Genomic DNA, 14714 nt, shown 5'->3' with positions numbered 1-14714 from the left:
CATGCGAAGTGGACACAGAAATGTAAGAGCTAAAAGATGAAATGTGTGTTAAATTCTGTAACATATCTATCAATAAAGCTATAAAATGCCCATATGATAAGAATAAGAATTGTAACAAAAAATACAATGTAAACTTGTTACTAATATTAAAATGATGGAGTTTCTCTTGTTCATCAAAAAGGTTGTTACAATGATAATTGTTCTTAAAAGATTCTAATGATGCAGAATTCTAAGTTCCAGACTACCACCTTCAGTCATATGATAAATCTTGGGCAAATAAAATTGGTGTTACTACATCTTGTAGCACAATTATGTTGCTGACTGTTGAGTATTGAAGAGCCTTCAATATATGAACTTCAAGGTAATTTCACTCTAGATACGTTTGTATGCCACGCAGCACATAGCTGTTTTGGTTTCCTCATAAAAAGGAAGCCGCTGGAGGACTATTGAACAGCTTGACACTAGACACCTGATTATCAGCATCGGAAATTACCCTAGCTGCTCGTTTCTGTAACTTAATTTAAAACATGACCTAGGTTCTCCTTGTCACAGCTAGTCCAGATTGTGCTGACATAATGCAAAACCATTATCTAATCATAGTCACTGTGATATAAAACAATAGCCTTTGTCTCATGGGCAGGCAAGATTGTATCTTTTTCAATGTTCCTATTCGCTGGCATGGAACACGAGTTTTACGACAAATTAATCTTGACAACATCAGGTCGAAAAATAAATGTAAAATAAAATTATGCTGGGGTTCATTCTGAAAGACCTTTGGTCTGTTAAATTCTGATAGACAAGAAGTTTTGTAGCATCCTCTTTTCAACTGAAACGTCCTTGAATGTTCTCTTTGACATCATTGTTATACTTTGAGTTAGAATTAATATTAAACCCTTTCGCATCCAAACCAGCCTAAACCGACCATACTTAGTATTTTACTCTGTCTAATGCCAGACGATTTTACTTGTCAATGGGGAACCCCTGGGAGTTAATGGTTTAACTGTGAGTTTGTTTTGCAGGTGAATACAGAAGATGTTTTTCTTGTCACAGCTTCAGTGAACAATGAGGCTGTGTTCAGTGCAGAAATAAACTTGAGTGGTAATGCATAAATACTTGAGCTTTTAAAAATTACAAAAAATAACATTTATCCGAATATTAATCAAGGTCTATAGACAATACAGCATAAATAAAGGGACATTTTTATGGAGGATTTGCTGGATTATCTACTTTGTGAGATCACTCATTCCCTGCTGGCAGACGTCTTTTGTTCTTTTTTGTTTGCTGGGATAATGAATATGGGAAAGGGGACCTTTGCCTTGGGTCAAAACTCACTTTTAAATTTATACAACCACCATCCACGACCTTGGACAGGACTGTTCAAAATGCATGTCCCATGATGTGTTTACTGACTGTGACCCTTGCATTCCTTTACAGTAATTATGCTGATGTTAAGTGAGCCCGTACGACATGCGCTAAGTAACCGCAGCGCATGCTCTGAACACAGTGAATTTCGACCCATGGCAGAGGTCTGTTTCCGGCACTCATTAGCCCAGCAAATGCAAAAGAAAGGAAACCTAGCTCTGCTAGCAGGGAAGATCACTCAATAATAACAATGCAAGTTTTTATTACTACTTGAGTGTGGATTTCATTGTGGTCCTCTCTTAAATAGTAGAACTATTATATTATTCGAATCCCAATTCCTGACCATGTGTTTTCATGATGGGATTTATACCCTTTCCACCCTAAGAGTGGCCCTTACAGATTTTGCTGTCTAACATGGTAAATTGTACTTGCCAATGGGGACCAGTCTAGGTTTGATACGTTTACTGTAAGCAGGATTATAAGACTTAGTCAGCCTAAGGTGTTAATGGTTCTGTTGTGTAATTTTACGTTTTTGTTAATTCTGACTTGTTTTAAAAACTTTTCTTTTACTGAATCTAGAAAATAAGGCTGAAGAAGACATCTGAGTGTTTTGTTCAGTGGAGAAATCGTAAATCAAGTAAGTGAAGGAAAATGGTCATTTGATAAAATATTGTAAACCATTGAAGTAAGATTAATACAGGTAGTTTCAAAGAACAATTAAAGAAATTCAGTGTTTTGAAACGAATGTAATTGATAGTCCTTAGCACTGATAATACAGTGTACATGTTATTTTATGTTTCACAGAGAACCATGCTTGGGGACTCAATTTTGTTTCTGAAGAGGAAGCTCAAAAGTTCTTGGATTTTTGTCGTGTTTGTAAACTTTTCATTTTTGGAAAAATCTCTTTTCTCCTTTTTTTCAGTTTCAATGTTTTTAGTACTAGTTCATTCTTTGACATTAGACTACTGCATTCTTTGCAAACAGGCCAGACGCAATGGTTCAGTTTCTGGAACTATTCATTCTAATCTCCAGCCCCAAGTAAGGTTTGATTGTTACTTAATGACTGTCTTGCATAAAGTGTATAAATCGCATTAGTGAAATGACACTTCTATTTTTCTTTCTTTAACTTGATCATTTATTGTACGTACTAATAGGTGAATCCATCTAGGAAGGAAAGCCAGGGCTCTGATAATGCTCCAACCATCCAGATAAATGACATTGAATTAAACCTAAAAACTGCACCCATAAATGGCATTCTTCACAACAGTGACGATGAGCGCTTCAGCTCCAGTAGTACTCCTGTTGACATGGACCGACGCAGCCCAACAGTATCACGTAGCAGCACTCAATTACCTCATCAACCCAATAGTACTGACCCTGGTGACAGTGGGTATGGCATGGAGGACATTGGAAGTGACTCAGTTGACCGACAAAAATTATCAAGCGTGTCCTCATCTTCCAATGAACTCTCAGCACGCCTGTCTGTTGCTAGTGACTCTGATTACTCTGTTAGTTCAAGGAGTAACTTGTCAGCTGATTCAGATGATGCTACTGAAATAAGCTACTACAAGAAAATTGCTGATATGAATACAAGTAACAGCCGTCAGGTGAGAAACTTGTGATGGCACTCTCTCGAAGTATCAGTATGTTGTCAAATATTTCAAATCAGTGTTTTGAAGGGATGAGACGGTGCAGTGAGAGCTAATGAAATGACAAAGAAGAGCACAAGACATAAACCAGAAGATAGAACAGCTGGTCCCTTTTACTTGTCTGATGTTTTGCAGTTGATTTCTTTCGTGTTGACTTTTGCAGGATCTGAATGCTTCATTTCGTGATGATTTGGATCAGAATAGCAGCTGTGGAACTGATGCAGATTGGAAACCCAGATCTGGCATTGCACAATCACGTCAAGGTGGGGCAACTCGTAAAGCTGGTTGGCTGTCGGTCAAGCATGTCCTTGTTAGATTGAAGTCTGGAAAAGTCGACCTTGCCTCTGATAGGAAGTGGCGTAAATGCTGGGTGTCGCTAAAGAGTGGTGCACTTAACTTCTATGTGTGCAATGAAAAGACTGTGAGTCCTCAAGATTTAGATGAACCAAGCTTTTCATTGGAGATTGATGGCTGTATCGCTCAGGCTGTACCAGAACATGCTAAATTGGACCATGTGTTTAGTGTAAGCTCAAGACTTGGAGAAGGCTACTTTTTCCAGGTATCATAAGCTAACAATATTTTTTTTCAGCCAGATGTATTAATTAAATTAGTGTGTCATTCCATCAATGCATCATTGAAAATAAGTGAATGTGAAAAAGTGAAAACAGGGAATTTAGAAGCAATATGCTGTTCAACTGCACTTGCTTAGCAGAATTTATTTGACAAAGATAGCCACCAGAGTTAAGAAGACTTCAGAAAGATTCAACTGCAGAATGATCTGCATATACTGCATTTAGAACATGTACATGTAATGGAATGTTTAAAGAAAAATCCACCAGTTTTGATCAAACTAATCTCTTGTTGCTTTTAAAATCTGTTGCTTAAGAAAATAATGCTTCATACTTTTTGGCATGCAGGCTACAGTAACAGTGTTTTATGTGGAAAAATGTTATTATGTAGACTGCAAAAAGCCACCACCAATCAGACGGTCAATGTTCAAGGCTTCTTTTGCCACTTCATAACAGACTGCTGTGACCATCACCTATATACTCTGCTGTTCAAATACAGCTGAACCTTGATTATCTGGACTCGTTTGGACTGGACGAAATAGTCCGGATAATCTGGAATATGAATATTGATGAGGAACAAAAACTGCTTAAATTAAGAAAGCGAGGTTTAATCGTGAAACAATTAAACATTTACAAATCGTTTGGAAAACAATATGGTCTACATCTTCACTGTCCATTGTGAATGTCTACATGTGTCGGCAAAGTTCATGATCTTTTCCTTGTTCTTGCAGATATCAGATATCTGCTGCTTACTAACGCCATATTCAGCCGACAAATTGGTTCCTTTTTCTCCTTTCTCTAATCGCAAAGTCATAGACTTTATCTTTTATCTACAGAACGGATCGCTTACGCTTCAAAGACATGATCGTGAAGAAACATTCGTGACGCAGTGTAGCTTGTTTATGTTGCATACTGTAGTGTCTCACAAGTATGCTATGCGGACCTATGTAACGCGCGGAGTTATGGGTATCTAGCGAGAGATCCGCCGTGTTGTAGAGCATCGTGTAGAAAGTTGTGTTTATCCGAGTTTTAAAAGTGCTTTTAATAGCCATCCGATAGTGAAACGTTACACTGGCGACGAGGACGGGATTTACGGAATTTTTGGCGTAATTATTTTTGAAATATCACACGAAGGAAACACATTATCAGCGTAATGAGTGAACAAAACACCAGTCAACCAGCCGAGCCAAGTCAGCCAACGGCGATCCGAACGAATCAAGTACGGGGTCTACCCTGTTTCGAACCCAGGGCAGAACCCCACACTTAATCGGTACGTTGGAAGCGTTGGAAACGCTCGTTCGATTTGTATGTGTTGGCATAAGGGTTGCGGAAGATCGTCAGAAGGTTGCTCTCTTGTTGCACACCGCAGGATAAGAAGTTCAGGATTTGTACTCGCTTGCCGGCCCAGAGGAAGAATTAAGAGATTAGAAAGATGTTGTGGAGCTATTGGATAGCTATTGTGTACCGAAAGTAAACGCCTAGCTAGTAGCAGAAGGGGTCTCTGGAGAAGGAGATGGTTATGCATTTACTGTTGGAAGAGGGCTGCGAGTTGGAGAAATGACACTCAAGGTGGGAGGAGTAGTGGAGGAGTATTGTTAGACAGTGTACTTATTGACTCTGGGGCATCATGCAACCTGATTGACTACAACGCTTGGAAAAATATGAAACAGAATCGGATCGAATGCGAATCCGAAGTGTCGAATAAGAAGTTATTTGCGAACGGACAGAAGGAACCGCTCGAGTTCGTAGGAACTTTTGTGGCAGAGGTGGTATGTGTAGATAACGGAGCTGAGTGTGTAGATGAGTTCAACAGGAAGACCTTTGCTGGGAAGGAAAACAGCCGAAAAGCTTAACGTGTTACGCGTGGGACCAGAGAACGTTCCTAATAGTGGAAGAGGGTTGCGACCAGGACATCCGGGAGAGTTATGCTGACATACTCACTGGGGTTGTAAAGCTAAAAGATTATCGCCTCAAGCTACACATTAACAAAGAAGTTAAACCTGTGGCTTGGCTACGTATACTCCCTTTTGGACTAAGGGACAAAGTAGATCTCAAATTGGATGATGTCCTAAGCAAGGACATCATAGAAGAAGTGCCAGACACACCAACGTCGTGGATATCACCACTCGTGTTAGCGCCAAAACCGGACGGTGAAATACGAGTTTGCGTAGATATGAGAAGGGCAAACTAGAAGAAGGCTTAAGAGAAATCACCACATTTGTCACCCACCGAGAGCTGTATAGGTACAAGCGGCTTATGTTCGGTATCTCTTCAGCCCCCGAGAAGTACCAAAGGATTATATCCGATGTTATACGTGGTTGCAAGGGGGTAGCAAACATAGCTGATGACCTAATCGTTCATGGGAAAAATACCGGAGAGCACGATAAGAATCTACATGCAGTTTTACATTTTTCGGACATGATCTGAGTCGCGAAGGAGTTTCGCCAAGTGAAGAGACGATTGCGGCAGTCGTGGATGCGCAACCCCTAAAGAATGCCTCAGAAGTGCGCTCATTTGTAGAGCTTGTCCAGTATTCATCAAAGTTCATCGCGAACTTTTCACAAGTTGCTGAACCACTACGGAAGCTGGTGTGGAAAGATCAAGCCTTCATTTGGGGTGTCGAACAACAAAAGGCATTCGAAGAGCTCAAACGCCTCATGACATAGCAAAAGCACTGGCTTATTTCAGAGGGGATTGCAAGACAAGGATAGTGGCAGACGCAGGACTGATGGTCTGGGGGCAATGTTACTCCAGTTACAAGAAGGGGAATGGAGAGCTGTGTCGTATGCCTCGCGTAACCTTACTGAGGTCGAAAGACGGTACGCTAAGACAGTAACAGAAGCTCTCGCCCTAGTATGGGCATGTGAACGGTTCAACTTGTATGTGTATGGGCGTGACATCAAATTAGAAACGGACCACAAACCTCTCGAGTGCATTTTTAGAAGTAGATCCAAATCATCGGCAAGAATCGAGCGATGGGTTCTCCGTTTGCATTGCCACAACTACCGAGTAGTGTACCGACCCGGAAAACCCAGCCTGGCAGATGCGCTGTCCAAATTGAATCAGAGTGATCCCAAAGACCCGAGCTGCGAGAAAGAGGATTTTGTCCGATTTGTATCTCAGGAAAACACGCCAATTGGCTTAAGCCCAAGGGAGATCGAGAGGGAGTCTGCAGACGACCTGGAACTGGCTAGTGTGCGCCACTACGTCCAGACTGGAGACTGGTCTCAGTGTTCTATGCCAGGATATACGTGTGTCAAGAATGAACTCTGGATCATTGGCAAGTTGGTGTTACGTGAAGACAGAATTGTGATACCCCAAAGTTTGCGAAAGGTGGTGTTGGAGTTGAGTCATGAAGGACAACAGGGTGTGGTGAAAACGAATTGTAGACTTAGGACAAAAGTGTGGTGGCCTAAAATGGATGGAGATGTGGAGCGAATGTGTCGAGGTTGTCATGGCTGTCAAGTCACAGGACAGTATTCACCACCCGAACCAATGCAGAGGACGGAGCCACCCACGGGACTGTGGCAGGATGTGGCAGCCGACCTGATGGGACCTATGCCCGGTGGGGAGAATTTGTTAGTGGTTGTCGATTACTATAGTCGTTTCTTCGAGGTGGTAGTCATGAAGTCAACTACTACACCCAGGATCATTGCTGCCCAGATGGACATTTTTGCCTGATTTGGATTTCCCTAAACATTAAAGACTGATAACGAGGCACAGTTCAGGAGTGGAGAATTTGAAGGATTTCTACAAGAGTGCGAAATTGAACATCGAAAGTCACCACCACTGTGGCCACAAGCGAATGGAGAGGGGGAAAGACAGAACAGGACGCTGTTGAAGTTAATGAAGATTGCAACCGCGGAAGAAAAAAGGTGGTTTGTTGAATTACCGAAATTTCTGTTGGCATACAGGTCAACACCTCAAGTTTCCACTGGTGCCACACCAGCATCTCTGATGTTTGGGAAGGAGATTAGAACAAAACTACCGGAGTTACGACCAGAGAAATCTTTGGGTCATGAAAGTATGAGGGATAAAGATTGGGAACAGAAGCTGAAGCAGAAAGCATATGCAGATGGGAACCGTGGAGCCGTACCAAGTCCCATCGTCCCTGGAGATCAAGTTCTCCTAAAGAACACCAGGGAGACAGGAAAACTAGCTCCGAAGTTCGAGACCAAGCCGTGTACAGTCCTGACGAAGGAGGGACATCAAGTAACCGTGGAATCCAATGAGGGAGCTGTATACAAGAGAGATTGGTCGTCGGTGAAACCCCATCTGTCAGTGAGCGAACCTGAACCAGCCACTGAATCGGTGCCAAGGAACACAAAGTCTGAAGATAAACCAGGAGTGGTAGAGAGACCTAGGCGCATTGTTAGGCCCCCAGAAAGATTCAAGGATTATGTTCAAGGGAAGCCTAGAAACTGTTTAAAAGCGTAACTGAACTCGTGTTTATCGACTTTGATTGATAGAAACAGTTTGTTGATAAACTTTGTTATGTTTTATTTCTCAAGCCGTTCTATTTACAATACTGTATGACTAGAAAGGAAGGGATGTAGTGTCTTACAAGTATGCTATGCAGACCTATGTAACGCGCGGAGTTATGGGTATCTAGAGAGAGATCCGCCATGTTGTAGAGCATCGTTTAGTGTTATTAAAGTTGCTTAACCGAGTTTTTAAATGTGCTTTTAATAGCCATTCGATAGTGAAACGTTACACATACAACGCCGAAAGAGCCAAAAGTGCGTGAAATTTCACTAAGCAACAAAGCAACTCTAAGCTAATCAGAACTAATTCGAAAGTTGTTCGTTAGTTACAACGCTGCTTATGCATATTGAAAGCGGAACAAATCCGCCTTTACCTCACTTTTCAACGCTGTAGTTCTAATAAGAATGTGGCTACAGATCTTGATCGTGACTAATAAATATTCATGAAAAAATTGGGACCAGAGAAAAAGTCCAGATCATCGAGGTTCGACTGTATATAGAAATTTCATACACCTATTCTTTCTATCAGGTATAAGTATCAAATGTGATACATCACTGTCGCTGTAACTTGTGTTTTACAATTCTGCTCGAAGTTACGATGATAATGATTATTAGTAATATAAGTAATAGGAATGAGTGGAGTTCAATTCAGGGAGTAATCGGGCGAGTAATTTCCAAATTGGCTGAGCGCACAAATTACGAGCACGATTACCCTGGAATTGTACGACACACAAGTCCTATTACTAATTAATTGCAACTATAACAAAATGCAAAAAAAAAAAAAAAAAAAAAAATTAAAAAGTCTTTGACTACCTTTTTGTGTGGAAACGTTAAAATTATATTCTATCTGTTTTGCAAACAGTAGGAAAACAGCAAGAAAGACCCGGCCATCCATGCAAGTGCATGTAATTGACGCGCGGATGGCGTAGGTGTCAAAATTGCAGGTATACAATTTGGAGTTGTTCAAACTTGATACCTGTAACTGGACACCCACGTGATCGCGTGCCAATTATTCGACAAATATCCGCGCGCAGAACCACTCAGATGCGAGAATTTTGCAATAGTTACGATTAATTAAATAACATTATTATATGGCTTGTGTTTGTAGCCGATATAACGTGCGCTCTGATTGGCTAATTGTGACTGAATTGTGACTGAATTGTAGGGCATTATTATTGCTTGCAAAAACGAAGCAAAAGGTAATTAAAAAGCCATATAATAAACTACTTACTAACCGAGCTAGCTCGAGCCGTACTGGGGAATATTGGCCCTCGGTCGTTTTTGTGCGGACCTCGCTTCGCTCGGTCCGTACTGCCACGACCTCGGGCCAATATTCCCCAGTACGGCCCTCGCGCTCGGTTAGTAAGAAGTTATTATTGACCGAATGCAAAAATGGCCGCCAACAAATTATTCTTTTGTCTTTGTGTTAATTAGCTTAACTAGCCTCGTTTTACAGCGCAAATTCTTTCAATTTTACGCGTGTGAACGAGGCTAGTTAGGCTAATTAACACAAAGACAAAATAATAATTTGTTGGCAGCCATTTTTGCATTCGGTCGACTTAAAAGTTAAATTAAAAACCTCAGTCAACTGCCTTTATTCTCTTCTCTTATTTGTGGTACCATTATTCAGGCTTTCAATCAAACGGATCTTGAAAACTGGATAACTGCCATCCACTCAATGGCTGCATCAGTTATAGCTGGGCCAGGGCAAAAGGGAAAACATGAAATGTTACAAATCCTCTCAACGGAAATCAAGAGAATTGAAGCTAAAATATCATCAGACTCGAAACTTAAGAAGATGGCTGAACTGCAGTCTACTGTTGTTTCTGATTCTAAGAACAAGCAAGCTTTTCTTGATCAGGTACTGTTTTGTTTCACTTTTTCTGGACAGAAGGAATTTGTATCTGAAAATAAAAGAACTAATACACCATTTTCGAATTCTCACGGCTGGACTGGATCTAGCATGAAATGGAGGCTAATGCGGGCAAATCTTTTCAAATGCAAATTAATTTGCCCGCGTTAGCCTCCATTTCATGCTAGATCCAGTCCAACCGTTAGAATACGAAACTGGCCTATTCAGAATCACTTTAAAACTATGCACGCACCTCCATGAAGTGTGATAGATTACAGTTGCCTATTAATAATAATTATTGTTACTATGCAAAAGCTCTTTTTGTTAAAAGTAACCAGTATAGGACAACTGTAACACAGTCATAAAATTTTCCTTTATTCAAGCAGGCTCTGCCTGGGAAATTTGATTTAGTGAAAATATGCTATTATAAAATTCATGTGGTTTTTTTTTGTGGTACAAAACTTTTTAGACAACAACAACTTTATTTAATAAAATATACAAGAACGACATTTACAGGTATTGAAATTAAATGCTGCTAAAAAAAGGGGTAGTGGCTTCCTAAAATAGCTATGGAGTAAGATGGATTTTTAAACAATAATTACGTAATTTGTTTGCAAATTGAAATCAGTATTTCCTCTAATTTAAAGTTATTATTTAATTGAAAAGAAAGTTCCTTTTTCAAAATCTGCACAGAAAATGTGTATGAAAATGAAACTTAATATTTTGTTAAATATTTGATATGAGTGGATAGTCTGCATGATATGAATATTATCATGATCATTTAAAACAGTATGTAAATATATGTAAGTTGTAATCACTGTTTCCAAATTACAGAAAATTCAATGTATAATTTAAATGTAAAATGGCTGACACTTTGAACTGTTTCAGGATTTCCAAATTAAGCCAGCATTTTTGGGCTTCTCTTAGAAATTATTTGCCCTCCCGGCTTGTGAATTTTACGACTAGTCCATTCAGAATTAATCGTAAAAATTAATTGTTAAAAAATTGGATCAGCTTGAATAAGAAAATGAAGATGTAATTGTTAACAAGAGGCTACAATTACCCTAAATTCGGGCCTGCAAAAAATACAGTGGCGAACGCTTAATTTAGCACCAAAGAAGAGAAAAGAGAGAAGTCTGTCCATCTTACATCGGCCTTACATTGCGCTTCTCGGTATGTAGTGAATACCCGGACCCGGATTATCTTGATTATCAGGTGGTTACAATGACCACTGGACCATGGAAACGAGGTAAAAATGGTGTAGTTATTCCAAAATGGCCAAGCACATTGTTTTTTGCTGATCGATGGGTATTTTTGCTTAGTGTTTGAGAAAGGAAACGCTAACTTAACGTTTTAAGATGAAACGAAATGACTCATCGAAACATCTTTTGCAGAAAAAAATGAAAGAGAAACGAAGGTGAGATATGAAAACATCTTTCCAAGATGACCAACCGTTCGTGCAGTGGTGCACGTAAAGGTGTCTTTGTCACGTGCCCGACACGTGACGATGTGTACCATATCCCGACACTTGAAAATACTTTCATAAGTACACAAGTTCCTTGAGGATGGCCATGCCAAATGAATCCATATCACGAGAATCAAATATTTAAAATATACTATTTGTTGTAATTTAAATACTCACAGTAATATGCACCCATTATCAAAATAAAAGATTATAATTCTCTGTGATCAAATTTTGGAAAGCACTTATCAAAGACATGCAGTACGCAAAATCTATTGTGCTACTTCCGAGTACCTTACCAGTATGACTTGGGCTGTATTGAATCTGAAAAGTTGTGTTGGACGCTATGACTTCTGCAGGTAATTCTGTTAACATGAAATATGTTTGTCTCGGCTTGATAAAGCAGTGTAGAGTGCATTTCCTACATTCATAATAATTACCAAGTCTGTTAGGGAAGAAATTAATTTCATGTCATAATTTTATATAATGGCACATAGTGACATTAGGGCCGTTTATACGAGAGAAAATAAGCCGCGGCTTACTCTGGCCACGGCTTACATAAGACGCGAACACCCCGTATAAATGGTACAAAATCTATGTTCACGACTTTCTCAAGCCGCGGCTTATCCTGACCTGTGAGTTTATACACGTATAAATAGTTCCTTTCGCGTATTATGTACGCCGCGGCTTATTTTCTCTCGTATAAACGGCACTATTATTAAGCTGCACGTTCATTACCAGCATTTGATCCATACCATACACTAAAACATCACCTTGACAGTTGTTTCCTGCTAGGATCAATGGGATGTGAACCAGGGTTTTTCTAGGTTTTTACCCTGCAAAGGTTGAACTTGCCAGCAATATGCCATGCTGTGCATCAGGCTTTTAACAAGAAACTATTTCAACAAAAAATTTTTCAAAAAACAAAAATAGTGTTTTGTTTACGGAATGGTAAGGGCAGGAGAAAAGATGAAATACTGTAGTGTGGGTCGCTCGGTCTGTCACATTTATTTCATTTCGTGTATTGAAACTCTCGAGAAACAACTTGAGATAGAAATGTGAACGCAAACTCTCTGAACGGTGAGAAGCCTGTCAAGGAATATTAACCATTGAAGAGAAGAAAAGATACTTATTTGCACAATACATCGACGCATAGAATCTACAAATGCCTTTTTTACCCTCAAATACACACCCCTGCATAACATTTCAAATTCTGTTTTCCGTGAATCCGTGAATATGAACCATGACAATTACTAGCTACTGGTTCCTCGTTAACCCAATTTACTGTTACTAAGACTTGTTTATATTACTAATTAACACGAAAAGGGATAATTTGGGAATTTTTAACAATATGTCCCTTTTATCTATCCCAAAATCATTCAGATATTCAAAACGTCCTTTGCATGATCCATTTCCTTCGCTTTTGTGTTTGTCAGCATTATGATCTGCAATACTTCAGGTTCACGTGTTGACAAGTTTGGTTTGTATCTCGTAGATGTTTAGATTTCCAATTACAAACTGGCCATTCTAACTCACTGTGTAAATAGTTCACCCTGAATTCAAAATAAATACGTTTCATTTCTGAGAAAACGAAACAAGAACGTTCTTTTATAAATCGTACCGTACTTGGTATTCCTGATTTCTGTATTAAATTTAACTGTCATTTTGCATTTATCTGTTCATCCACGCTTTTGGAAAAGTGTTACATATCACGTACTTAGATTTAAACGCATAACCTGAGGTAGCTCCGAAACTTGTGTTTACCAGCAAGTGATCTCCTAGTAATTGTTAACCAAATATGTTCCAGCAAGTTTCCTCCGTTTTCTGCTTTTATAAAATATAATTCTGCTCCGTTCTCGGCCACGTCTATATCGATGCACACGGAAATCACAACTGACTGAAGTAAACACACTTTTTCGCCTTTGGAATCGAATAACTGCATGTACAGCCTTTCAAACTTCATCACGATTATTTTGTAAAGAGCTGATCACAGTCTCCACTGATGATATCAAATCTTGTAAAACAAGGAGTCAATCCAGTTGCAAATTATTCGGCTTCATAATATTTCAACATTTGTACCAGGAGTTGAACAAAATGTTTAGCACGACAAACAAACTGGTTTGCCTAAAGAACTATCGTTTGCTAGAAACAGTACGGGACTTTGTGGTCGAGAGGTTTAGAGCGCTCCTAACTCCTTCAATCAATGATTACACCTACAATTATGTCTTCTAAAGCGACAAAGCGTTAAAATTGAATATTCCGATTAAAAAAAAAAAAAGTAATTACGAAGCATATGGCGTCTACCTTAGGCAATCCGGTGTTGCTCTCTCCACATCGTACTTGTCGGTCACCCATCCAGATACTAACCCCGCCCGACAGGGTTAACTTCAGTGAGAAGCACGTTTTACACTACGAACAAAAGAGAGGGCTTTTATCGTGACTCCGTGACCGAGCGGGTAAGTACGCTGCTATCTTGCGTTAAGTATAGCTTAGGGCACGGGTTCGAGAAGCGCCAATTCGAAATTTCGTATGTGGAGTTCGCTGCAATATACGCGGGAGATGCACATTTGTGACTACGGTGCCAGGAAATACGAAATGACAAATGATTGGTTTTCTGACTTGGTGCCCTTACGGGTCCGAGTGATTAATTCCTTGAGAAAACCTGTACTTATTGCACTTCTTAATTTCAATATTTTGCAGATTTCAAAGTGGGACAAAAACCTGGAGCTTCTTAACATTGACTTCTATCGCCTTCAGTGCTATATTGCAGCAATACGAGGCAGCCAGCTGCCAAATCCACAAACACTACTTGTTTGTGTCAGTAGAAGTACTAAACAAATTCTTTCACGAATGAACATTTTCTCTGTTATGTCATTCCACGCTGTGGTCAGTGCTAGAGATCCAAGCACTGACGAGGAAGTGAGAACAAGGAATAAAGCAAAGAGGTCAGGAAGTTCTGTTGGCAAACTGAAAAGTGCACTTCTCACATCACTTCGAATTAGTGATGCAGCCAGTGTGAAATCCATCAGGGATCGATATTCAAATAAAGGATCTCCAGCTCCAAAGTTAAGCCGGTAAGCTAATGTAGTATGCCTTGGGGTACATAAGTTTATGACTGAAAGACTTTCTTTCAGTACATGATTTTCTCATTGTTTTGTGAAGGCCTTTCATGTAGCAGAGTGTTACCTTTTTTTGAGTTGTTAGAAATGCATTACCGTTTACCTTGATAGATGATGCTTGTGATAGTTTTGAAAACAATGCATTAGTTTGTTTTCCTTCCTCATAGCGATGTTTCTCGTGATGTCACCTATTGTTATAAATATGCCAACCAGAACC

General features: G+C 39.7%; 1 protein-coding gene across 1 annotated transcript in view; it reads left to right on the top strand.

Annotated features, from left to right (window-relative positions):
• The first annotated feature begins 1020 nt into the window (after positions 1-1020).
• LOC137996496 (rho guanine nucleotide exchange factor TIAM1-like) overlaps positions 1021-14714 on the top strand; it is a 41061-nt gene continuing 27367 nt past the window's right edge. The window contains exons 1-8 of the mRNA XM_068841934.1: positions 1021-1098; positions 1943-1999; positions 2167-2234; positions 2347-2400; positions 2517-2969; positions 3175-3570; positions 9695-9925; positions 14079-14452. Of these exons, the coding sequence (XP_068698035.1) occupies positions 2670-2969; positions 3175-3570; positions 9695-9925; positions 14079-14452 (1301 nt within the window). The 5' untranslated portion in view covers positions 1021-1098; positions 1943-1999; positions 2167-2234; positions 2347-2400; positions 2517-2669. The remainder of the gene's footprint in view (positions 1099-1942; positions 2000-2166; positions 2235-2346; positions 2401-2516; positions 2970-3174; positions 3571-9694; positions 9926-14078; positions 14453-14714) is intronic.

This window comes from Montipora foliosa, chromosome 3 (genome assembly GCF_036669935.1).
Source record: "Montipora foliosa isolate CH-2021 chromosome 3, ASM3666993v2, whole genome shotgun sequence".
Lineage (NCBI taxonomy): Eukaryota > Metazoa > Cnidaria > Anthozoa > Scleractinia > Acroporidae > Montipora > Montipora foliosa.
The sequence above is the reverse complement of the archived record's forward strand: the minus strand, read 5'-3'. Positions and strand labels throughout refer to the sequence as shown.